Genomic DNA, 26631 nt, shown 5'->3' on the forward strand with positions numbered 1-26631 from the left:
TAAACGAGGACTGTGTAGTGAACTATGGTATTTTAATCATTGAAAATTTCCACAGAAAACGGCAGGAACAGCACATCTTACAAAGCCAGTTTTAACTTCCCCTCCGCACAGAGCCTGGGAGCCCCTGCCCCACTTCCCAGGCAGAACACTGGCCTCTCTACTCCACCTCTACATTCCACTTCATGTTAAATCAGTTATCTATCAGATAAGTAGTATGGGCTAGCAGCTAGACCTCTGGACTAGGACCTCAGTTTTATTCCCAACTCTTATATTTGACATTGGGCAAGTCACCTCTTGGTGCCCCTGTTTCCTTTCCCTTCCTGCCTATTTGAACTGTAAGTTCTTCAGGGCAGATATTGTCTTCTACTATGCATTTATACAGCACCTAGCACAATAGGGCCTTAATTTTGTACTGTAATAAAAATAAAAGCAATGCAGAACAACAGTATATCTGCTGTAAATAATCCAGGCCAATTTTGTCCCTGGTACAATTCCACTAACTACGGTAGGCTTCTCCCAGTGATAAATTTGGTCCAGGGGTTTTAGTTTCTATCATTTATAAAAACAATAAGGAGATGCATCTGAAGAAGTGAGGTTTTTACTCACGAAAGGTTATGCTCAAATAAATCTGTTAGTCTTTAAGGTGCCACCAGACTCCTTGTTGTTTTTGTGGATACAGACTAACACAGCTACCCCCTGATACTTATCATTTACAAAGGGTTAATTCAAAAGGTTTCTGGAAGAAAAGGATCACACACATAGAGATTTCTCTCTGTTGACAAGCAATATGTCTCATCACAAAGCCATTATTATCTTTTCTAACATAGAGAAATATAGATACCTCTCAGCCATGCATTCAAAAATGTAAGGGGCAAGAATCTCAGAGAGTTCTTCTGTATTTCTGTTAGGACCAAATTGCTGAGTCTATCAAGATCCAGACAGCACATGGCAAAAATGGTGTGTGCATCATCAAAACATTCACAGAACCTAAAGCTTAATCCAAAGCCCAGTGAAGTCAGTGAAGATCTTGGCTATAGTTGTTTCACTACTTGTTAGAGGCCTAGTGCTGTACTGCTGGTACGGAGGGATAAATAATATCCAAGGGCCATGTCATACCCTCAATGCACATGTAACACCCATTAAGTCAATGACAATGACACCTGTGTTTCCAATGGCAGAATCTGACTCATAGGAATTAGAATCATCTCATCAAGGTCCTTACTCATCACGGTCTTACCAATGCAGTATCGTTCCCTGCAGTACAGCAGATGACATCAGAAGCTGGAGAACTCTGAAGGAGCTGTCAAGGCACTGGAAGTGCTGAAGTTCTGCTCCAGCGGGTTCCACTTCTACTTCTTGTCCATCCTGGGGAACTGGAACCTTTAATAGGCCATCCCTATGGCAAAGCTGCGCTCCTCCAGATGGTGAGGGACAGTGGGAAAGAGGAAGCAGGAAGCTTATTTAGTGGGGGTAGAGGTTAGGAATATGGGAGGAGAGAGATGGTATGCCCCATCCATCCTGTTTTTGAGTGCTGACTGGATACTGCTGCATCTCCTGTGGGAGCAGCTGAGGCCTTAGTTGTCATTTAGAAGATTATTTGTGTTTGACTGTTTAAAGAACAGGATTAGCAAATGCAAAGAGGCAACCAGGAGAGTATGAATTATGATTGAACAATGTCACCTCATTTGGCGATTCTCTACACACGGCATTTCTATAGGAACATGATGCACAAAGAAATTTACAAAAACACCATCTCTAATAAGAGAGAGTAATGGGAAACTCTATTATCCTGGGCACCTTGGCAATTAAAGGGGATATTTTCAAAGTGAGGGGTGCAGTGAGAAACCACAAGGCTTCTACTGATGGAAATGGGAGTTGTGTGGCTAAAACACCACCCTGTGCTTTGAAATTAGAGAAACAGCTAAGAAACGAGAAAATTCTTCAGATTTTGCCAGTGGAATCAGACACTGAACTGAAATTTATGCTCCACATCTTTCTTCCTTTAATGTTAATCCTTTGTCTTTTCCTTCCATTACAACCAGCCTTTACTACCTCCTTGTTATGAGCAAGACTGTAACCTTCTAATATGCCCTGAGTAAAGAGCAGTGCATAGCTGCCCCATCCCCAGAATACAGCAAGAACAGATTGTAACTCACAGCATTACAGGACTGATAAATAAAAGATATATGTGTATGTAGTAGTTAATAACTGTTCTCAAGTGTGGCACCAACGGACACACAAGAATATGTAGCATTGTTCATAAAGTAGAATGTCTAATAAAGTTGTTTTTATGAACTACAAATGGCTTCCTAAGTGTAGCTCTTAACACAGGCATGTTCCTTCCCTCACACACACAGAGGGGTGGAGAGGAGACACTGAGATAGACCAAGTTAGAAAAGATCATGCTGAAGATGAGCATGGACAGAGGAAAAAAGACGTATACAGAAACACATTAGAAGGGCTGTAAAGTAGTCTGAAGTAAACATGGTGCAGAAGGAATAGGAAGAAAATGAAGGCCATCAGCCTTGGCAAGACTGAATTTGAAATGGCAAAGAGCTCACCCTGAGAGAGGGTTCATAGTGTGAGAATGAGCAAAGAGAGAGAGGCTGGGCTGGAGGCAGATTTTGGAATCAGCTGCATAAAAATAACAGTTGAAATCATTGGCAAGGACGAATTTGCCCAGGGCAATGTACCAAAACCAGAGGCCTGAGGGACAGAGGCATACAAGGGAGGGAGAGAGGGATGAGGATTATCCAAAAAGGATGGGGGAAGGATTATTCAGCAAGGCAGGAGGGGAATCCAAGAAGCAAAGAAATGGAGGCGGGAATGATGAGATATATTAAAGGCAGCAGAGAAAATTAGCTAAGCTGAGCTGTGACTTAGGGCATGTCTACACCAGAAAGGTACGTCGACTTACTGTGGTGACTGATTTCCACACTACCCTCTTGTTGGTGATGCGCATCGTCACCAGAAATGCTCCCACTGACTTAAAAGGGGCAGTGTGGGGGGGCTCAGAGCCCAGGCTCTCAGCTCCACACACAGCTCCCTGTCAGGAGCCTGGCTGCCCCCTGGACTCTCAGCTCCTGGCTCCACATGGGTGGCCTAGTGGCTGCCCTGAAACTCCTGATTTCCCACTCCCTGCGGGGGGCAGCCGGGATCCCGGCAGTGTAGAGCGGGAAACTGAGAGCCTGGGGAGGGGTTGGGGGGGCAGTCAGGGAATTATAATGATGAATGGACTTACTGAATCACTGCCAGTTCTGAAAAAGTCATGGAGAAATGGGGAGGTCAGAAAACTGGGGAGAGAGGGAGAAAGCAAATGTGATGACGATTTAAAAAAGAGAGAGAGAGGGAATTACCGACTCCCTAAATCTAACTTCAATGTCCAGACAAAGGGAAGGGTATAATATTAAGGGGGAAAATCATTAGACAGCTAGAAGATAAGGGAACTGGGTAGAATTCATCCCTATGCAGAGAGACAACACAGGGCCCATATCCCACTCAAGTCCTCAAACTAGGCTTAAGTGATGCATAGGCCTTTTGCTGGCTCCCTGCATAGGGGCGAATTTCACCAGCCATGATCTACAAATAGCATGGGTTTATAAAAGGGAAATCATGCTAAACATGATGTCTCTTTTGATGCAATTACAAAATTAAGAGAACAAAGTAGCTAATAATAGCATATCCAATATGTCTTGATTTGAGTAAAGCACACAATGAGATGTCTTGCACCATCTTACTGCACTGATGAGTGCAAATTGACTTGGGTGTGCGTCACCAGGAGTGAAATCCAGCTGAAGGAAAAGGGATAATCAAATGCCAATGACTCACATGGCCAATGATTAATTATTTATACACAATAGCGCTGAAAGCGAACACAGAACTGTAGATCAAGGAGGCTGTGCCTGATGAACCACAGTTGCTCTGGAGGGCTTAAACGCTCGGGGTACTACAGGAAAATGGACCAAAACAATACGGAAGTGCTCACTGGAGTTGGAATGCAGCTGAGAACACCTGGGGTTTGAGGAGGGATAACTCAGTGATTTGAGCATTGGCCTGTTAAACCCATGGTTGTGAGTTCAATCCTTGAGGGGGTGATCTGGGGCAGAAATCGGGGATTGGGTCCTGCTTTGAGCAGGGGTCTGGACTAGATGACCTCCTGAGGTCCCTTCCAACCTGGAGATCCTATGAATCTTAGGAGGAGTGTGAGAGAGTTTTTTGTACATTGCCGGGAGGCTATTCCAGGGCAACATTAAACCACAGGCACTTTTTATCTGCAGAGATTTGTACAAACGTTAACTACTTAAACACTCACTGGGACCCCCTTGGAGGATAGGAATTGCACAAGGGGGGGATTAAATAGCAATAATAGTATGAAACTGAGCGGAGGGAAATTGAGGCTAAGTCTCACGGCAGCGCGAGCAAAGCTATTCATCTGACCCTTCACTGAGAGGAACGAGAGAAAATTTACCCCTTTTGTTTTTCCATAGCCCAAAGGTTCATCAAGTCATAGAGTTTAAGGCCAGAAGGAATCATAGGCTTGTGTCGTTTGATCTCTGATATAACACAGGCCAAAGAACATCACCCAGTAATTTCTGCACCAAGCCCACAACTTCTGTTTCACCTATAGCATATCTTTAGAAAGACATCCAAACTTAATCTGAAGACTTCATAGTACAGAAATCCACCATGTCCTTAGGTAAATTGTTCTAATGATTAGTTACCTGCAAACTATTAAACATTTCCTTTACGTCTGGTCTGAATTTATTTAGCTTCAGCTTCCAACCATTGGATCTTGTTATGCCTTTTCCTGCTAGATTAAAGAGCTGTTGACTATCATAGATCTCTTCCTGAGTGTTTGTAGACTGAGCTCAAGTCATCTCTTAACCTTCTCGTGGATAAACTAAGTAGATTGAGCTGTAAGGCAGGGTTTCCAGACATCACGTCATTTTTGTCGTCCTTTTCTGAATCCTTTCCAATTCGTCAATATCTTTTTGAATTGTAGACACCAGAAGTAGACATAGTATTTCAGTAATAGTCTCACCAATGCCATATACAGAGCTAATACATGCCCTACTCGTCAGGAGTTGTATTTGCCCCCTGAGCTAAAGCATCAAATCACACTGGAAGCTCATGTTCAATTGGTTATCTACTATGACCCCAAAGCCCTTTTTAGAGCCACTGTTTTCCTGGATACAGTCCCCCATCTTTTAAGATCTACATTCCTTGTTCCTAGATCTATGATCTAGCATGTTAAAACACATGTAGTTTGAAATGGGCGATACCAAGGGATCCAGGTCAACCTCTCCTCATATTATTTACCACTCAACCAATTTTTGTATCATCTCCACATTTTACAAGAAATGATTTTATATTGTCTGCCCAATTCTTGATAAAGATATTGAATAGCACAGGATCAGAACAGATTCCTGCTGGACCCCAATAGAAAAATCCCCACTGGATGATTCCCCATTTACAATTACTGTTTTTAATCCATTTAATAGGGGCTTCATTGATTTTGTATAATGATAATATTTTTTATCAGAATACCATGCAGGCCTAAGCCAAATCTCTTACAGAAGTTAAAATATATTATGTCAACACAGTTACTTTTATCATCAAATTTGGGATCTCATTAAAAATATCAGATTTGTCTGACTTATTTTCCATAAAAGCATGGTGATCCGCATTGATTATCCTGCCATCTTTTAATTCTTTACTGAAAGCATCCCAGATCAACCTTTCCATGATTTTGCCTGGGATTGATATCAGTCTAACCAGCTTAGAGTTTCCCAGGTCATCTGGTTTACCCTTTCTAAGTATGTGCACAGCACTGGTTTTTTCCAGTCTTCTGGAACATCCCCCGAGTTGTTAAAAATCAGCATTGATGGTTCAGAGCACTCTTCAGCCAATTCCTTTCGTACTCCTGGGTGCAAGATGTCCGGTCCTGCAGACTTAAAAATGTAGAAATGTAATAGTTCCTGTTTAACATCCTCCCTTGTTACTGGTGGAATAGAAAATATTTCATTATCACTGTACAGTGTGAATAAATCAGCCTGCTTCTTTTCGCATACTGAATAGAAATATTTGTCCAGTACATTTTCTACGTCATAAGAGAGAATGTTATCATTCTTGTCTAGTATCAGTCGTAGTCGACTCCGAGGGTTTTGTTTGTTCCTGATATAGTTCAAACATTCCTTCATATTGTCCTTAACTCGCCATCAAGAAGGCGAATAGTAGTCCTCAAATGGCTAAATCAACTCCCAGTTCTCAGTGAATTCAAAATGAAGTTCCTGAGGTCCAGGGTCAGCCACAGTGGAGACTGGAGAATTTCTAATGTTGAATGATCCTCACAAGGTCATTCTCCAGTCTCACCAGCAGTACTTGAACATAGAAATTCACACCCACTACTGTAGTCCCCTCCTCTCCTTCAGCCTGGATTTAGTCCCATATCACACTCATTATTCCATATTGACCAGAATATGGTCCCTTTCCTTCCTCTTTTCATCCTCCAAGAAAATACTGCATTGCAGCTTCTGTAGCAATTAGTCAATCTGCAGCTGTGGCTCTGAGGAACCATACCTTCTCTTAGCCTAGCAAGGCATTGCACACTGCTAATTAGTGCCCATTGGTCCAGACTTTTGAATGGATCAGGAACACACAGAGCCCTTTTCTCTACTTTTAGCTCAGATATGGATGCCATCCTGAGCTGTTAGTTATCTCCACTGGATTGGACTGATGGTTGAAAAGTTTAATTAAGTTAATAAATGTTAGGCCAGAAAGGATCATCAGATCATCCAGTCTGACCCCCTATATTAAGCCCATTAAAGATCACCCAGTTGCCCCAGTATTAAGCCCAATAACTCGTGTTTGTTTTCCAGAAAGGCATCTTATCTCAAGACAAAGTTAGGCTGAGTCTTCTGTGGAAGAACATAACTGATGATTCCTGCTTAAATCATGCCACTAAGGGAAACTTTAGTTTCAGCTGACTAGCCCATCGGCCTGTAGAAGTGATCAATGGAGGCCCAATGATCCACACTGGTAAATGGAAAGGTCATGCATAAATTTGATTTATAGTTAAGGAGAATCTCTCTCTTTCATCCCCACTTTCTATTATTCTTATTTTCACAATACTGCCAGGCCGAATGCTCCCACTTTCAACTGTAAAATGTGCAGTATGTCCCCCATACACTGCAATACTAAATGGTGGCAAATGTTGCTTTATGCCACCAATGAAGGAAGCCAAAGACACTGATCTTTTCGCATGTTCATTGAGTAAACTCCAAGGAAGTGGTAGCAGTAGCTAAAATAAAATATCTTAGGGGACTGAATTGTTTAGATGAGTGTTATTCAACCAGTAGGCTGTGACCCCCCCAGGGGCCACCAAGGACAATCGGGGAAGTTGGAAGGCAGTGAAAAATTTTATCACAAATCTAAAGTAAAATTTCCAGAATAACTTCAGGGTGGCCAAAACCTTCAGAGTTAATGAAGTCAACTGTAGAGATATAGTAGTTGTTTTCTGACAGGTTTCAGAGGAGTAGCCGTGTCTGTATCCGCAAAAAGAAAAGGAGTACTTGTGGCACCTTAGAGACTAACAAATGTATTTGAGCATAAACTTTTGTGAGCTACAGCTCACTTCATCGGATGCATGCAGTGGAAAATACAGTGGGGAGATTTTATATACACAGAGAACATGAAACAATGGGTGTTACCGTACACACTGTAACAAGAGTTATCAGGTAAGGTGAGCTATTACTAGCAGGAGAGCGGGGGGGAAAAACCTTTTGTAGTGATAATCAAGGTGGGCCATTTCCAGCAGTTGACAAGAACATGTGAGGAACAGTGTGTGTGTGTGGGGGGAGAAATAAACATGGGGAAATAGTTTTACTTTGTGTAATGACACATCCACTCCCAGTCTTTATTCAAGCCTAAGTTAATGGTGTCCAGTTTGCAAATTAATTCCAATTTAGCAGTCTCTCATTGGAGTCTGTTTCTGAAGTTTTTTTGTTGTAATATTGCAACTTTTAGGTCTGTAATCAAGTGACCAGAGAGATTGAAGTGTTCTCCGACTGGTTTTTGAATGTTATAATTCTGGATGTCTGATTTGTGTCCATTTATTCTTTACGTAGAGACTGTCCAGTTTGGCCAATATACATGGCAGAGGAGCATTGCTGGTACATGATGGCACATCCTTGCTTACAGACAGCCCCCCAACCTGAAGCAAATACTCACCAGCAACCACACACCACACAACAAAAACATTAACCCAGGAACCTGTCCTTACAACAAAGCCCGTTGCCAACTGTGTCCACGTATCTATTCAGGGGACACCATCATAGGGCCTAATCACATCAGCCACACTATCAGAGGCTCATTCACCTGCACATCTACCAATGTAATATATGCCATCATGTGCCAGCAATGCCCCTCTGCCATGTACTTTGGCCAAACCGGACAGTCTCTACCTAAAAGAAAAACTTCAAAAACAGACTCCAATGAGAAACTGCTAAATTGGAATTAATTTGCAAACTGGACACCATAAACTTAGGCTTGAATAAATACTGGGATTGGATGTGTCTTTACATAAAGTAAAACTATTTCCCCACGTATATTTTCCTCCCCACACACGCACACACTGTTCCTCACACGTTCTTGTCAACTGCTGGAAATGGCCCACCTTGATTATTACTACAAAAGTTTTTTTTCTCTCCTGCTGGTAATAGCTCACCTTACCTGATCACTCTTGTTACAGTGTGTATGGTAACACCCATTGTTTCATGTTTTCTGTGTATATAAAATCTCCCCACTTTATTTTCTACTGCATGCATCTGATAAAGTGAGCTGTAGCTCACGAAAGTTTATGGTCAAATAAATTTGTTAGTCTCTAAGGTGCCACAAGTACTCCTTTTCTTTTTACAAATATTTTTTACTTCAAATAAGGGTCACCAACCCAAGAAACACTGGTTTAAGTGACTGGTAAAGCCCTCAGACTCTTTACCTCTGCACAACAAGGTAAGCCAGGTAGTTCATAAAGATAGTGCATCCAACTGAAACTGCAGGGGGAATTGGAGGTAGCGGGAATGCATTTGTCCAAACTGGAATTTGGCCAAGACACTGAGGGTAAGAGCTATTCTTGCAAAAAAGTGAAATGGTTCAGATCTGACTCAGAGGGAGGACTACAACTTTATGAATCATCAAATGGCATTTCCCACCGCACCTAAGAAACCCAGCCAACTACCAACAATACCTGACCATGCTTAGCTTACAAAATCTACCAGGATTGCAGCACAGCATTTCATGACTGCAGCAGTCAAGTACTTTTGCTTAGAAACAGAGAGGTTTGTAACACAGAGCTACCACAGCAATATGGAGGGACAGGGGAAGAACCACTCAGTACTGCAGATGGCTAATATTACTGCCAAGTGTCCATGACAGGTCAACTAAATGCACTTGGAGCCAGTTTGGCTCCAGCATGCACTATGTTAATGCAGGCTGTTATCCCACCAGCGAATGGACGTCAATGCACAGGAAAGAAATGGAGTGAAAAAGGTTGGAAATGGAAAGATTCAGTTGAATTATTAGAAAATCCCACTGGCTTGTGGTTGAACAGAGGCAAGATGTCATAGAGTTTAAAGCCAGAAGGGACCACTAGATTATCTACTCTGAGCTCCTGTATGGCTCAGGCCACCAACTGCAACCAGAACCCGCACCCTAATCCAGCAACTGAAGTGAGCCCAAAGTATTCTAACCCACAGGAGACTAGACTGTTGTGTGTCACAAGCCAAGAAAGGAGGGCCAAGGTGCACCAGTGTCTGAGGCCACCACAATGCCAGGGAAATGATCAAGTGAGATGTACTCAGATAATCCTGGCAAGTGACCTGCACCTGGTGCTGCAGAGGAAAAGGGGGGGGGGGGGGGGAAGGTCACTCCCAATATAAAATACTCCAATTTCAAGGCATGGAAAAACCTGCCCACAAGGGAATTTTTTTTCCTAACCATTTTAGAAGCTGACTTATGCTCTGAAGCATGAGTTGATATCCCTGCCTAACTGGTGGATTTTACTTTTGTAATCTTATCCAATATGAAAACATGCTCATTTATTATCTATGAAAATGCCCAAACCCTTTTTGATTTCTGCTAAGCTTGTGACATAATGATATCTTGTGGCAGTGAGTTCCACGGGCTATTTCTTTTTATTATTAATACATTTCCTGCTTTTCAGTTTAATCAAAAGCCAAAGGCAGAAAGCACAAAATCCCTCCCAGCCTCTGCTTTTCTTGTATAAAAACTAAGGACAATCACAGTTTCTGTGCTTGACAGAGTACAGGCTTGTTTAAGCCACTCATCTCCCAGGGCACTATTTACCTGAGAGGTGGCATGGAGGAATCCAGACCATCACCCCACCTTGCTTTCAACAGCAGCGTACAGAGGAATGTTGCAAAGCTGCACATTCCCTTCATGTGCTGAGGAGGAAAGGACATGATCTTTTGAGGCACAATCCCCCCCAGTACTCCCCTTGGGGAAGGATGGTGCAGCTCTGCACTGCCCCCACACATGACAGAAGCTAGATGCCACAATCTAGCCTCAAATTTAGATGGAGTTAAGAAGAGAGTATGAAATACACTAAAGGAGGTGGAAAATGAGATCTGTATGGAAAGGTTAAGCAAAATGCACCAGGCAACCTGTGGAACTCCTTGCCAGAGGATGTTGTGAAGGCCAAGACTATAACAGAGTTCAAAAAAGAACTAGGTAAGTTCATGGAGGGTAGGTCCATCAATGTCTATTAGCCAGGATGGGCAAGGATGGTATTCCTAGCCTCTGTTTGCCAGAAGCTGGGAATGGGCAACAGGGTTGGATCACTTGATGAGTACCTGTTCTGTTCATTCCCTCTGGGGCACCTGGCGTTGGCCACTGTCAGAAGACAGTATACTGGGCTAGATGGACCTTTAGTCTGACCCAGTATGGCCGTTCTTACATTCAGTCCACATATAAAATTCTCCATAACTGTCTTCAAATACATACAGAGATGTTCTAAAGAGAAGAGGGAACAGTTAATCTCTTTAGTCAAGCCACACAGATCCTGAAATTATGTGGGCAGAAGCTGCAGCAGGGAAAATATTAGGAAACATTTAAAAATGTAAGGACATTTAGGCACTGGAACAAGCTGTCAGTGCAGTTTGTGGAATCACCAGCGATGAAGCTATTCATGCTGGATTTGACATCCTTCTATTAGAGATGATATATACGGAGTTAAATCATTCCTGCCATGATGCAACTCTCTCCTACCCCAAATGAGCCCATGTTAAATGTGATGTTTAACCAAGTGACACACTTTGTAACTTAAAACAATATATACTGTAGTATAACTGGTAAGGCATCCTAAAACAGACATGCCAAAGACCATTGCTAGCATGGGAGAAAAAGTATCTCCGAGTAACCTAAGCAGACAACAGTGATAAGCGCCTGCATAACAAAGCAAGCTCAGACAATAAATATTGTCTTTCATGTAGTCCCTTTCATTATGAATCATCCCAAAGCCCTCTGCAAACTGATATGCATGCTATACACAGAGATCACTACATTCACCACTAAAAAGCAGCTGCTGAAAAGTCAATGGGAGTTCATTGCCTAACTGCCCTTTGTGCCTTTAAAAACCAGCCCCTCAGACCCACCTCACAGAGAGAAGTAACTGGATCTCTGAGCTGATTAAAAACAAGGGGCTGTGAGGAGAAGCAGAGCTGGTCTCCACTTGCTAAGAACTGAAGTAGGCTCCACGACTCTAGAATCTTCTTCTGTGGGAATGGGAAGGCCCAATGGACCCAGGCAGCAGTGTACCCTCCAGATACATATATAACAGTGGAGCCTCCAGGCCCTGCTCTCTCTCCTTGCGCAGGACCCCTGAGTATGACTGCCCCAGGACTGCCTACAGAGACAAGCTGCATGGTAGAATGTCACTGGCAGACTCCTCATATACTGCCCACATGCATCCAACTGAGCTGCTTTCAGTTAGCCCACATAGGCCATACAAATACATTCTGATGCCCTTTAATCCTGCTGAAGAGCACCTCACTCTGCAATAGGGTTGCCAGGTGTCCAGTTTTCGACCGGAACGCCTGGTCAAAAAGGGACCGTGGTGGCTCCCGTCAGCACTTCTGACCGTGCTGTTAAAAGTCCGGTCAATGGCGCAGCGGGGCTAAGGCGGGCTCCTTCCCTGCCATGGCTCTGAGCAGCGGCATATCCCCCCTTCAGCTCCTACACCTAGGCGCAGCCGGGGGCTCTTCATGCTGCCCCCACCCCAAGTGCCAGTTCAGCAGCTCCCATTGGCCAGGAACCATGGCCAAAGGGAGTTGTGGATGCAGCGCCTGCGGATGGGGCGGCACCTGAGGTCGAGGCGGCGTGCAGAGCTGCCTGACCGTGCCTCTGCATAGGAGCCGGAGCATGGACATGCTGCTGCTTCCAGGAGCTGCTTGAGGTAAGCGCCACCCAGAGCGAGGACCCCTGACCCCCTTCTGCGCTCCAACCCCCCAACCCAGCCCTGATCCCCCTCCCACCTCCAAACCCCTTGGACCCAGCCTGTAGCTCCTCTTGCACCCCAAACCCCTCATCCCTAGCCCCACCCCAGAGTCTGCACCCCGAGCTAGAGCCCCCCTCCCCTGCACCCCAACCCTCTGCCTCAGCACTGATCCCCTCCAGCCCTCCAAACCCCTCAGCCCCAGCCTGGAGCCCCCTCCTTCAGCCCAACCCCCTCATTCATGGCTCTATCCCAGAGCCTATATCCCCAGATGGCACACTCACCCCTCCCGCACCCCAACCCCCTGCTCCAGCCTGCTCCTGTACCCCAAATCCCTCATCCTCAGCCCCACACCAGAGCCCACACCTCCAGCTGGAACCCTCACTCCCCCATGCACAGCAACTCCCTGTCCCAGCCCGGAGCCCCCTCTGCACCCTGAACCCCTCATTTCTGGCCCCACCCTGGAACCTGCACCCACAGCCCAGAACCCGTGCCCCCTCCCACACCCCAACCCCCTGCCTCAGTCCGGAGCCCCCTCCCATACTCCAAACTCCTCAGCTCCACCCCCCAGCTCCACCCTCCTACACCCCAAGTCCCTCCTCTCCAGGCCCACCCCAGAGTCTGCACCTCCAGCTGGAGCCCTCAAAACCCCCCACACCCCAGCCACCTGCCCCAGCCCAGAGCCCCCTCCTGCACTCCGAACCCCATTGGGTTGAAAAAGTCCAAAGTGGACAGACATGCTGCTAGCCACGTCACTCCCTTGTGTGCCATTGGCTACAGAAACTGACGTGCCTTAACTACATCAGCCTGATGAACCGAATGCAGCTCAGTGTGGTCTTCAACACTGCCTAAGAACCAGTGATACTTTCTAGTACAGTGAGTGTAATTACACTTTCTACAAGCCATTACCCTCTGATCCCACTGAGGGTTACCAAAAGAAAATACACCATTTGCTCAAGAAAATCCCTGAAAAAGCACAAGAACAATCTGCACAGACACACCCCTGGAACCCCAACCTGAGGTATTCTATCTGCTACCCAAGATCCATAAACCTGGAAATCATCTCAGGCATTGGCACCCTGACAGCAGGATTGTCTGGCTATGTAGACTCCCTTCTCAGGCCCTATGCTACCAGCACTCCCAGCTATCTTCGAGACACCACTGACTTCCTGAGGAAACTACAATCCATCCTGAAAACACCATCCTGGTCACTGTGGATGTAGAAGCCCTCTACACCAACATTCCACACAAAGATGGACGACAAGCTGTCAGGAACAGTATCCCCGATAATGTCACTGCAAACATGGTGGCTGAACTTTGTGACTTTGTCCTCACTCATAACTATTTCACATTTGGGGACAATGCATACCTTCAAATCAGTGGCACTGCTATGGGTACCCACATGGCCCCACAGTATGCCAACATTTTTATGGCTGACTTTGAACAACGCTTCCTCAGCTCTTGTCCCCTAATGCCCCTACTCTACTTGCACTACATTGATGACATCTTTATCATCTGGACCCATGGAAAAGAAGCCCTTGAGGAATTCCACCATGATTTCAAAAATTTCCATCCCACCATCAACCTCAGCCTGGACCAGTTCACACAAGAGATCCACTTCCTGGACACTATGGTGCTAATAAGCGATGGTCACATAAACACCACCCTATACCGGAAACCTACTGACCGCTATTCCTACCTACATGCCTCCAGCTTTCATCCAGACCACACCGCATGATCCATTGTCTACAGCCAAGCTCGACGATACAATCACATTTGCTCCAACCCCTCAGACAGAGACAAACACCTACGAGATCTCTATCAAGCTTTCTTACAACTACAATACCCACCTGCTGAAGTGAAGAAACAGATTGACAGAGCCAGAAGATTACCCAGAAGTAACCTACTACAGGACAGGCCCAACAAAGAAAATAACAGAACGCCACTAGCCATCACCTTCAGTCCTCAACTAAAACCTCTCCAGCGCATCATCAAGGATCTACAACCTATCCTGAAGGATGACCCATCACTCTCACAAATCTTGGGAGACAGGCCAGTCCTTGCTTACAGACAGCCCCCCAACCTGAAGCAAATACTCACCAGCAACCACACACCACACAACAAAAACATTAATCCAGGAACCTATCCTTGCAACAAAGCCCATTGCCAACTGTGTCCACATATCTATTCAGGGGACACCATCATAGGGTCTAATCATATCAGCCACACTATGAGAGGCTCGTTCACCTGCACATCTACCAGTGTGATATATGCCACCATGTGCCAGCAATGCCCCTCTGCCATGTACATTGGTCAAACTGGACAGTCTCTACGTAAAAGAATAAATGGACACAAATCAGATGTCAAGAATTATAACATTCAAAAACCAGTTAGAGAACACTTCAATCTCTTTGGTCACTCGATTACAGACCTAAAGGTTGCAATGCTTGAACAAAAAGCTTCGAAAACAGACTCCAACAAGAGACTGCTGAATTGGAATTAATTTGCAAACTGGATACAATTAACTTAGGCTTGAATAGAGACTGGGAGTGGATGGGTCATTACATAGAGTAAAACTATTTCCCCATGTTTATTCCTCCCCGCCACTGTTCCTCAGATGTTCTTGTGAACTGCTGGAAATGACCCACCTTGATTATCACTACAAAAGGTTTCCCCTCCCTGCCCACCCCCTTGCTGGTAATAGCTCACCTTAAGTGATCACTCTCGTTATAGTGTGTATGGTAACACCCATTGTTTCATGTTCTTTATGTATATAAATCTCCCCACTGTATTTTCCACTGAATGCATCCGATGAAGTGAGCTGTAGCTCATGAAAGCTTATGCTCATATAAATTTGTTAGTCTCTAAGGTGCCACAAGTACTCCTTTTCTTTTTGAGAATACAGACTAGCACGGCGGCTATTCTGAAACTGTTATTACATTGCAGTTATAGGTTTTGATACCTATAATTGCCAATAATCCATATAACACTATATGACTGAGAATAAGTACCCTGTAAAACAATACAGTTAATATATGTGAATTTCAAAAATACAGGGTCAAATCCGGAGCTGCCGCAAATTGGTGTAGCTTCGTTAGAGCAATCTGGTCCATATGCATTAAGACCAACAAGAGGGAGGTAAAATGACTCAATCGTGTCCTTAACCATCTGGTTATGTTAATTTGTGATAATTAGACGTGGAAAAGAATACCTCTGGCATGCATATAACAATTCTGAAATTGTGTTGTGAGTTATGACCCTAAATCCTAAAAGGAAAATGTGAAAAGCTAACTGAACATTTTTTAGGCACACAACACGTACCCGATGTTTTGACTACCTAGCCCCAAATACCCATCTATTAGGGATTTTCTGGTGCAACGGTCCATAATAAAATCAGCCTCATGACAAGCTATACTCCAGATTTGTAGAAAATTGATAAAATGAGAGACAATCCAGAATCCTGACTATTGGGAAAGCTCTTCTGGTGCCTTCTCCCCAAGAGTTCAACATTCAGTCAAACTTCTGCTAGTCCCCTGCAGAACCAGTAATTGATTGTCCCAAAAGTCAAGTCATAATCACATCCAAGGCAGAACTGTCCCAAATTCTGGATTCACAAAACTGTGTGTTTCTGGTGGTACAGCAGTTAACAAAACCCAGTGAACATCAACAACAACAAAAGAGCTCTCACCATGGGGAGGTCTGTCCAATAAACCCAATATTTTAGCAGTGCCTTTTTATTATAGGGGGAGCTGGTGGTGACTCCTCTATCTAGGTTGCCTACCACTTTCCGTTACAAGGGTCTTGCAATGCTTTTTGCAATGCTCACTAAACACAAACATTCTAAAGAGTCCGGTCTAGGCTGCCTCCGAAGAAGCAGCAGCAGATACTGCCCGGATGGCAGGAAGTGCTGGGGGGAAGAGTCAGGCTGCACAGGGCTTCTTCCATCAGACCTGTCATATGGCCCCAATGTCCCAATTTCCTCCCCTGATGGCTTCACTTGGCGAAGGAGCTGCCCACCTCCAGGGGGAGTGAAGAAGCCAGGCTGGGCCAGCCCTCCACTCCCATCACTTGGACACTACATGTGGCCTCAATGGCGCATTCCCCCCTCCAGGATAACAACCATTCCTGCTAACTGTTAATGTTGGTAGTCCTGCAGCTCAAGTGATGGTCTGTTCTGCAGGTTCAGGGCTGAAACCTTGCAGATGGTGCAGTATATACATAATATAATTTCTTTGTACCTTTTTCCTTTAAAAACATCTTAGTAAATTGCATTTAAAAGATCTGTTCATAAAATATTATCTAACTGACACAGTGAAACCCTTAAACATTAAGAAATGTCATGCAACCTTTAATTCAGCCCCCTTGTGATTAGTTACATGTTCACATGCTTTTAAAAATATATATCAACATACAGGACCCTGGCCTCATTCAGTGCACAAGGTAGATGAGTGAGGGGTGCAAATGAAAGTTGCACAGGGAAGCATAAATCCAGCATTCCTGAATTCTCAAATCCTTGACTTTGCAACCTGAATAACATTCTTTTCATGTAGCTGTTTGTCTGTATTATTCATTTGTATTATGGTAGCACCCAAAGGCTCCTATCTGGAGCAAGAGCCTATTATGCTGGGTGCTGTTCAAACAATACGATAGAGGACCGTTCCTCTCCCAAGGAATTTACAGTCTAAGTGCTTGACCCAAACCCACTGAAATCAATGGGAGTGTTTCCATACCAGTGGGCTTCAGATATGGCTCTTAATAGGTGAATGCAGAACACAACAGAAAAGGAGGAGGGCATGAGGAGGCAAAATTGATGGTAGGAGCTGCTAGTAGTGAGAACAGGAGCATCCTGAAGTGGCCAAAGCACAGGCAGGACTAATGCTCTGTACAGACATACAGCTCTGTGGAAGCACAATTTGGGACACTCTTCTACCTAAAAAGAAAAGGAGTACTTGTGGCACCTTAGAGACTAACCAATTTATTTGAGCATGAGCTTTCGTGAGCTACATTTCACTTCATCGGATGTAGCTCACGAAAGCTCATGCTCAAATAAATTGGTTAGTCTCTAAGGTGCCACAAGTACTCCTTTTCTTTTTGCGAATACAGACTAACATGGCTGTTACTCTGAAACTCTTCTACCTAAGAGACCATATAGGACCAGATCTAAATGGTTAGAGCTCAGGACTGTGAACTGCAATTGCTGGGTTCTGTTCAAAGCTCTGCTATTGGTTTATTATGTGCCCAATCCTGTGTGGTCCTGGGTACCTGATGACAAGTATTTTGTATCATCAACTGGCACTGTTATTAATGGGAGTAGAAGGCACCTGACTGCAGGAGAAGGCCTCCATGTGACCTTGGGTAAGTCACAATTCTTGTCTTTCAGTTTATCCCTCTGGAAAAAATAAAACTTACCTACTATAGCTCTCGGGGACATGTGAACATTCATCTAATCATGTCTACAAATCAGTTGGAAATTATTGGATGAAATATACATAAAAAGGTTATTTATTTAGTTCCTCCAAACCCAAAGCAAGTACAATGTAATCCTATGGAATATTTCCTTGCAATTTCATAAAGAGCCCTTTTCTGGTAGATGTGAGCTCCAGAAAACTGCAAATAAACATAAAATTACATTTAATCTCTGGCTAGCAAACTAACAGAGTTCTGTCCTCCACCCTAAATGGTAAACCAAGGCACCCCAATCCATTTTATAACACAGTTTCATTCCAGTGTCAGACTCTGTCCCCCTCTTGTGGCTGCATCATGTAAAGCAACGTATGAGCCCGCCTAAAGCTCAAGCAGTCTCTTGGTTTTAGATCCAGAGAGCTACCAGGCACCTCAAATTCCTGTACGTGCCTCGACGTGTGTTATGATTCCTTGGGCAGGCCCATTGCCAGGACCGAGCCTGGGAGCTCTACATCAAAAGCATGAATGCAGGACCGAAGAGCTCTGGAGCTATGGATGGGGAAATTGGCAGAATAGTAAAAAACTGCAGGGAGGTGCCTTTCAACCCCCCGGTGGATGCCCACTGTGGATGTAGCTAACCCTAACCCGCTGTTATCTGCCTCTTGATTTTGAGTACAGACACGCAAACAGCATAAGATGATGTAGTCTGTCAGCAGTTCTTATCCTCTTCCCTCCCCTCTGGCTCTGCACTTGTTCCCCCCGCCAGCTCAGCCTCCCACCCTCACTCCACAGACAATCACAGACATGATTGTCTCTCTCATAACGCTGCCCCTTCTGTGTTGGTCCTCTCCTGGCTCCCCGCCCTCCTCCCAGTTCTACACTCTCTCCACCCAAAAGTCTACTCCAATTCCCCTGTCAAGCAGCCTTGACTCTGTCCCACCTCCCACACACATCCCTAAGTCACTCTCCTGATCCTGTCTCTTCTGCTCTCCCCCTCCGACAGGAATGCAATGAGGGAAGAACTTTGCCTATGCTGCAGGTCTACACTCACACTGCACAGCAGTTGGGTGACCAGGAAAAACCGCATGGCTTCCCCTCCCACTGGGTCCCTCTAGTCTGTGATGTGTCCACACATGGACTTTCACCCAGAGGAGCACTGGGTGCTCAGACAACATCAGAATGGGCACAGCTTAAGAAACTAACTGGAAGAGAATGGGACAGAGCATTCTGCCCACAGGCAAGATTTCCTTCAGATCCAAAAGGCAGAATGGAGCCTTTCAAGTTGGGCCGCTCTCCTTCCACTGAGACCTAGGATGAATGGGAACACAAATGTTCAAAGGCACTGTGCAGTGAGACTACAATGTTTCACCTTGTTGACTGCACAGAGAAATGAGGTGGCAGCATCTTTGTGGATACTGCTTTATCTCCCTCTTCAGCTTACTTCCCTAGCCTGGAATCTTGCAATCAAAGAGTTAAACGAATGCAATTGAGATACGCTTAAAATACTGCACTAAAACAAACAATTTCCTTCAAAAATGGGTCCAGACATTTGCTCTTTAGCTGAAACTTCTGCCTCATGGTGTGTCCCAAGCAAATCACTGCAGAGGGTCTCTAAATTTCACAAGCCAGGGGATTATGCTCTACAGACAGTGACAGGCCCTGTGCTTACAGCCAGGCAGACACGAGGGCTGTCATCGCCTCTCTTTCAATCCCACTCATGAACCAAACTATTCCTCCACCTCCCACACAAATGAAAGAGAAAGCCTCACCAAAGAGGATGCTACATATTATTTTCTCTGCCACTCCCTGCAGCCGCTTCTTACTCTTCCCACTGGCCCTCTGTCAAACACACATCAACAAATATCCATTTTCTATGCTGAGCTGACAAGTTTTTAATAACAAGGTCCCCCTTTGTTTTGTAACAGGGATTGATACAACTGCTGCTCTCCTATTGGCTGAGGTTCCAACAATGTCATTCACTCTTTTTTTTTTTGTCTGTTACTTTGTTTTGTTTGGGATTTTCATTTAATTTTTAATTGTTTTGGTAAGGGATAGGTCAGTTTAACAAGGTGAAAAGGACCTGGACTTTCACTGAAGGTGAATTCTGCACTTTATACCCTGGGATGTAATTTACAATCCTCTCATTAAATTGCATTAATCCCATTATTATGAAGATAAAGAATTACCCATAGCGAAGAAGGGGATTCCCAGCAGGGTAGAGTTATATTTTCCGTCAGTAATGAAAAATATCCCTGCCGCAGTGACGCTGGAGATGCAGATTGTCAGTACCCCCAGTAGTCCCAGGAAAGGTTTGCCGCGCAGGCAGTCCTTCATGGAGCTCGAGAGCGTAGCAGTCAGTAGCATGAGCATCAGGCTCACCAAGATCTTGCCCCTGGCCAGGAGGCTGGTCTTGTGGAAGTCCTTCCAGAGACTAAAGGATGCCAGCGAGTAGAGCTGCAGATCTTGGTGATCCAGCTGCAGCTTGCGCATCAGTTTACAGAATTCACTCTCCCATTTTTCACCAATGAGGCCCTGGGTGACAGAGCCATAGGTCTGGAGGTAGTAGGTGATCTGGATGGCTCTGGCTGTCTTCACTCTCTGGTCCTTGCTGTTTGGCACCTCCATGACCCCTCCAAGCTGGTGTCCAATAAAACTGCTCCTTCCATCCTGAAGAGAAAAGTGAAAGAGAAGTATGTGGTTATTAAGAGCTAAAGGGACATCTTTTTTTTTTGGTTTTATAAATATACACACTGAGGGCCAGAACAAAGCCCATTTAAGTCAATAGGAGGCTCTCCACTTGCTTCATTGGGCTTTGGGTCAGGCCCCTGCTCTCTGCAACGACTCTATGTTATTTAATTGTAGTAGACCCATTTGCTATTCCATGCAGCCATTAAGGGGCTGCCAGAATATTCATCAGAGACTCAGATATTTGAGGACTAAAATGTAACATGCAAGCTCCTCACTCACTGAAGCTGATGATAGCTTTTCCAGATTTAAAACAACCAGGGGCGGCTCTATCAATTTTGCCGCCCCAAGCAGTCGCCGCCGAATTGCCACGGCCGTTGAATTGCTGCCGAGGGAAACGGACAGCCGCCCCAACCTGAATGCCGCCCCAAGCACCTGCTTGGAAAGCTGGCCCCTGGAGCCAGCCCTGAAAACAACCAACAACTAAATTTCCAGTCACTGGAGTATGACAAATTTGAACAGTTAAACTTCTGGGACCTTTGTGATGTCCTGCTACTGTGACATTGCTTTTAAAAAATAAATAGAAATGTTTACAGAAAATTAGGTCCTGATTCTGATCTTAGTTACCCAGATGTACATCTGGAGTGACTCCACTGAGCTTAGTACAATTACTCTAGGTTTACACTCATGTAATTGCGATCAGAATCTGTGAATTGATTTACATCGGTGTAACCCAAATCAGAATCTCGGCTTTAGTCCAAAATGTTGGAGATTCTCCTTTTGTGTTTTGTAGGAATGGGCCTTATTCTGGTCTCTTATTCCAGTGTAAATCAGGTCAGTGGAGTCACAGTACTGTAAAACTGGTGTAAGTGTGATCAGAATTAGGTCCCAGGTATTGAAAACTGATTTATTTCATCAAGCTTGCCAAGCTCAAATGCTTCAATTCTTAGCATCAAAGACTTTTGAAAGATCTCTAGTGGTGGGTAATTCCAAAGGTCCCTCTTCCTGCACAATGGGAAACTTCCATTGACTTCACTGGGGAATGGATACAGTCCTAAATGCAGACTCAGGATGCATCAGAAGGGTGGATTTAAAAAGGTCCCAGCATTAATAACCTAGTTAATCAAGAAGATGCTAAATTGCTGCTAGGTACCAAATAACAACACTTTTTAAAAAGTGCCGACACATTTATAAACTGAGTGAGAGATTTTTAATTTTGTTTCTATCATATCTAAAACAAATATAAAAATCTAAAGCCACTCAGATACAAGACAAGTTAGAATTATAGCAGTCAGAACTGCAAGCTATATAACTATTATCTGGATGCTTCAGAGCATGAACTGATCAATAGCTTAATTTAGGAATCTACTCCTTCCCACCCACCTATGCAGCAGCAAATGGCCAGGTACATTCTGAGGGATTTTCAGCTTCTAAAGCATCCAATAGAAGCCACTTCCAGAAGCAATTGGGTGCCATAGAGGAGTCACTGAGTGAGATTCTGTGGCCTGTTCTATGCAGAAGGGCAGACTAGATTAGCATAATAGTTCTCTCTGTCCCTTATAAAAATCAATCACTGAAGAAAGAGAGCAGACTTTCTGAACCACAGGTGTGTTCCAGGATGGCTGCTCCCACGTTCAATAAATATCAGGAACTCAGAGATAAGGCTTCTGAAACTCAGTCACATACCTTCTTTTGCCTGTGGTCTGCAGAGGACGTAGTCCTGCAGCAGAGAACCTTCTTACAGGGCGTGGCCAGGTGGCAGGGACTCAAATTGCAATCACCAGCCAGCTTCTAAAATCACCCAAAGCCATCCTTACAAATGTCACATGAGCAGGGATGGCAGGACACGAAGGAGCAAGATAAGGCAGCTGTTTCAGTCTTGACTCTGAACATCGTTGTTCATATCATTTCAGATCAAATGTTTAATGCTATTTTACTTTTACTTTTTTGAGGCAGATGATACTCAGTACTCACAAACAACCACATTGGGTAAAAAGAAAAGGAGTACTTGTGAGTACTTTCGTGAGCTGTAGCTACAAATAAATTTGTTTGTCTCTAAGGTGCCAGAAGTCCTCCTGTTCTTTTTGCGGTTACAGACTAACACGGCTGCTACTCTGAAACACATTGGGTAAGTTTCCAAAGTGATATTTAAGGAGTTAGCAAAGCAGATCCCATTAACGTCAGATGGGCCAGAACACTTAAAATCTTTCTTGCACCACTTAAAAAAAATTGGGACAAATGTCATACATGATCATATATATGCTGTGTTGATAGCCAAATGTTTTCTGTCACAGCAGGACACTCCAGCAGCACAGCCTAAAACAGCTACCAAAGACAATGTATTGTAATTCAGATTCCATTGATTTACTATGCAGAATGCACTGCAAGGTTACTGGAAACTTTTGGATAGCCATCTTTCAGTGAAAGGTAGCATCTTGAAAGAAGAAACAGAACAGGCACAAATATATCATGCTGTACAGTATCTTCCATAAAATGGAAGATAATGGCTATTTGTTACATTAATGTACTATAGGATATCCCAGCCCATATGTCATCAAAATATAGTGAGATCCTTCAGACAGAATCATAGAAATTAGAGATGGTGAACACCTTTAAAGGCATCTTGTCCACCTCCTCCTTGACAATGCAAGACTGTTTCATACAGAATCAAGTGTTTGACCCTGTCTACTTTTAAACAATGCAAACAATGAGGCTTCCATCATTGCCCTTGGGAAATGGTTCCATAATTTAATACACTTCGTTATTATTATTTATTTGTATTCTGGTACTGCCTACATGCTCCAGGTGAGATCAGGGTTCCATCGAGCTAGGCACTGTTTGAACACATAGTAAGAGAGAGTCACTGCTTACAGTCTCAAGCAAACGTGGGTGGAGGGGGAAGGCAATATTGTTATCCCCATTTTACAGATGGTGAACAGAGGCATAGAGTTTAAGTGACTCACCCAAATTTATACAGGAAGTATAAGTATATGGCAAAGATAGGTCTTGAACCCAGGTCTCTTGAGTCTCACACCAATTCTTTAACCAAAAGACCATCCTTCCAAAAGCCATTGCTATTATATATTTCTGACATGCAACTACATTATGCTATTCCTAATTTCATACCAGCTGTTTCTAGTTTCAGACTATAATTCCCCCCACATAGATTATATTACATTTATCAGGACACAGTTAATTGCTATTTCTTGCTCATGTTTCTCATGAAAATAAAAATAATACTAAGTGGTTGTGTAGCACTTTCTACCCAGGGATCTCCAAGTGCTTTACAGAGGGACATAAGTATTATTAGCCCTGCTTTACTGACGGGGAAAGAGGCACAGAGGTTCAGCGTGTCTTTCCCAAGATCACTGGCAGGGCTGGAAATAGAACCCAGATCTCCTGACTCCCAGGCCAGGGCCCTGTCCACTTTCCTCTGATCTTTTGACCCTCTTTAGGCATTGTTTCCACTTTCTCCAGCTCCTCTGAAGCCCTTCTGAAGCTGAGGAGGGGGAACGCTGGAGGAGTGAGACAGGGGTGATGGACACATTCTCTGGCTTTGTCCCCCTCCACCTCCAAACCCATGGGACTTTAGCCGGTAGGTTTATGCTGATCCTGTCTCAGAGGTGTCTGTGGGTCAGAACTCCCTGCTTGATCTTCGGGGGAAATCACTCATGCCCCTAAAGCAAAATTCAAAGGCAACTCCACAAATACAATGAGAGAGATAATGGAGCATTTTGTAAGTAATTAAAATATAGGATGGGCTCAAGAATGATTTTAAATGATTTCACTGTTATCTTCTATGTAGGTCATGTTGTCTGTGTTGAAGTTTTGAAGAGAAACCAGTTCAGGGCATCTTTTATAAATTTATTAAAAAGACTAAGTAAGCAGTTCTAGAACAAGCAAAATAGGTCACTAGCTAATCTAACAGTTTTCCTAATCTAATTTACAATGGCACAATGCAACAGTCAAATTAAGGTTTAATTAAAATACAATCAATAAGTCAATGGTTCAATTTATCTGTCTCACCAATTACTACAATTAGTAACTAAATCAAATTATAATGAACAAGTTAAGAAAACCAATTCTCTTAAGGTCTTACAGGAATGCTAAGGGGAAAAGCATTTCCCTTTGATTTAAGCTATTTAGCTACGAGTCTTGTTAAATGCAGATGCTATTCCTTGCCTTAGCTTTGGGGAATCACAGCTCTGAAAATGATTTCCTGGTAACTTCCTCCTCTAGCTGATTTGTCCCATTAAGCTCACCAGTCACAGAAATCACATGAAAGTTTTGTTTATCTAGCCCAGTGGTTCTCAACCAGGGGAACGTGTACCCCTTGAGGTATGCAGAGGCCTTCCAGGCGGTACATCAACTCATCTAGATATTTGCCTAGTTTTACAACAGACCACATAAAAACCACTAGTGAAGTCAGTAGAAACTATAATTTCATACGGAAAATGACTTGTTTATACCGCTCTATATACTATCCACTAAAATGTAAGTACAATATTTATATTCCAATTGATTTATTTTATAATTATATGGTAAAAATGAGAAAGTCAGCAATTTTTCAGTAATAGTGTGCTGTGACACTTCTGTATTTTTGTGTCTGATTTTTTAAGCAAGGAGTTTTTGAGTGAAGTGAAACTTGGGTTATGCAAAACAAATCAGACTCCTGAAAGGGGAACAGTAGCCTGGAAAGGCTGATCTACTGATCTAGCCTATTCCCTCTCCACAATTTAACACAGTGACTGCATCTTTCTGGCAGTCTGGCATAGACACAGAATGATTTCTAGAGTCCTACACTTTTAGCAGCTTTAGAATGACACTGCTTTAACACAGAGATCTCTTCCAGTTCACAGACTTAGGGGTTTTAGTGTCAACTCTGAGAAGCACTTAGTGTGACACAGAAAGACACACAACACACATGCACACACACTAGTGGACACTGGAGTGATCTGATCCTTACACTGCTCTACAAAGGGATTTTCACATCTTCTTCTCAAAGTTTTAAGTTTATCTGACTGGCCTTGGAAGTAGATTGATATTTACCATTATCTTTATTGATAAGATGTAGTTTGGAGCTGTTGCACATGTGGTGGGGAAAAGTTCAGCTTTTTCCTCTCTCTTTGTTATAGGCTCCAGGCTTGGCTTTGCCAGTCGTCAGAGTCTTTCATATCTCCTTCTCTGGATGGCCGGTCCAAGGAAGAGAGCAGGACACAACTTCAGGTTGATGCGAAAGAGTCTCCCCACCCGCTTCCCTTCCTTCTTGCACAGTTGGCATCTTTGGTAGGAATCAGTGACTCCTCTGCTCCACCCCAGGGGACCCTTGTCCAGTTAGGGGTTCCAGCATGTTGCCTACAGTTCAGTGTGGACCAATGACTTGGCATCTGGACCTTGAAGTCATATTGAAGATTCCAGGTTAGAATGTACATGTCTGAGAGCAGTTTACTGCGAAGGGCAACCAGATGGCTCTCAAAAACAGGATGCAAGAAGATACCATGTAATAAGGAGATGGTAGGCAAACTTCCGCTTAGGCCCAAGACATAAATGTCTTCATTGTTTAAATATAACTAATGACTGTTCGCATTCCACATTCACTCATTCCCACACGCCCTCGTAACAGTGAGTTAAGTACAAAACTGGGGAAGAAACTCAGAGGCAGGGGCAGAGTCTAGGGCCAGTAAGTGACCTGACCCTAACACCCATTTTACTATAAGCCAGAAAGCTGCTCTGGACATCTCCTAGTTTCTAAATGCAACTTTCAGATACTTTTGGCCAACTACAGTGACTCAGGCCTAAATCCAAATACGACCTATGTTCCCTACAACAATCTCATAGTGTTTCCTGTCTCCTTACCTGTGAGCAGCCTCTGTAATAGACAATATGGACCTTAATATACTTTTTAATCCTCTGTTCAGTAAAATGTACTGCACATCTATTTAAAAGACACCTGACCCTATAGAAAATACATATTAGAAATGCTTCAGAAATAACCTTGCAACTTTTTATCTTGTTAGTCAGTGTTTTTCTCAGCC

The 26631-nt window shown here is 43.8% G+C and overlaps 1 protein-coding gene across 2 annotated transcripts in view; it reads right to left on the reverse strand.

Annotated features, from left to right (window-relative positions):
- The window catches only part of PTCHD4 (patched domain containing 4), a 125456-nt gene that overhangs the window by 61361 nt on the left and 37464 nt on the right, over window positions 1-26631 (reverse strand). For both annotated transcript variants that reach the window (XM_077811534.1, XM_077811533.1), the window contains exon 2: window positions 20098-20578. In XM_077811534.1, coding sequence (XP_077667660.1) covers window positions 20098-20578 — 481 coding nt within the window. The remainder of the gene's footprint in view (window positions 1-20097; window positions 20579-26631) is intronic.

The sequence above is a fragment of the Eretmochelys imbricata genome, chromosome 3 (genome assembly GCF_965152235.1).
Source record: "Eretmochelys imbricata isolate rEreImb1 chromosome 3, rEreImb1.hap1, whole genome shotgun sequence".
Taxonomy (NCBI): domain Eukaryota; kingdom Metazoa; phylum Chordata; order Testudines; family Cheloniidae; genus Eretmochelys; species Eretmochelys imbricata.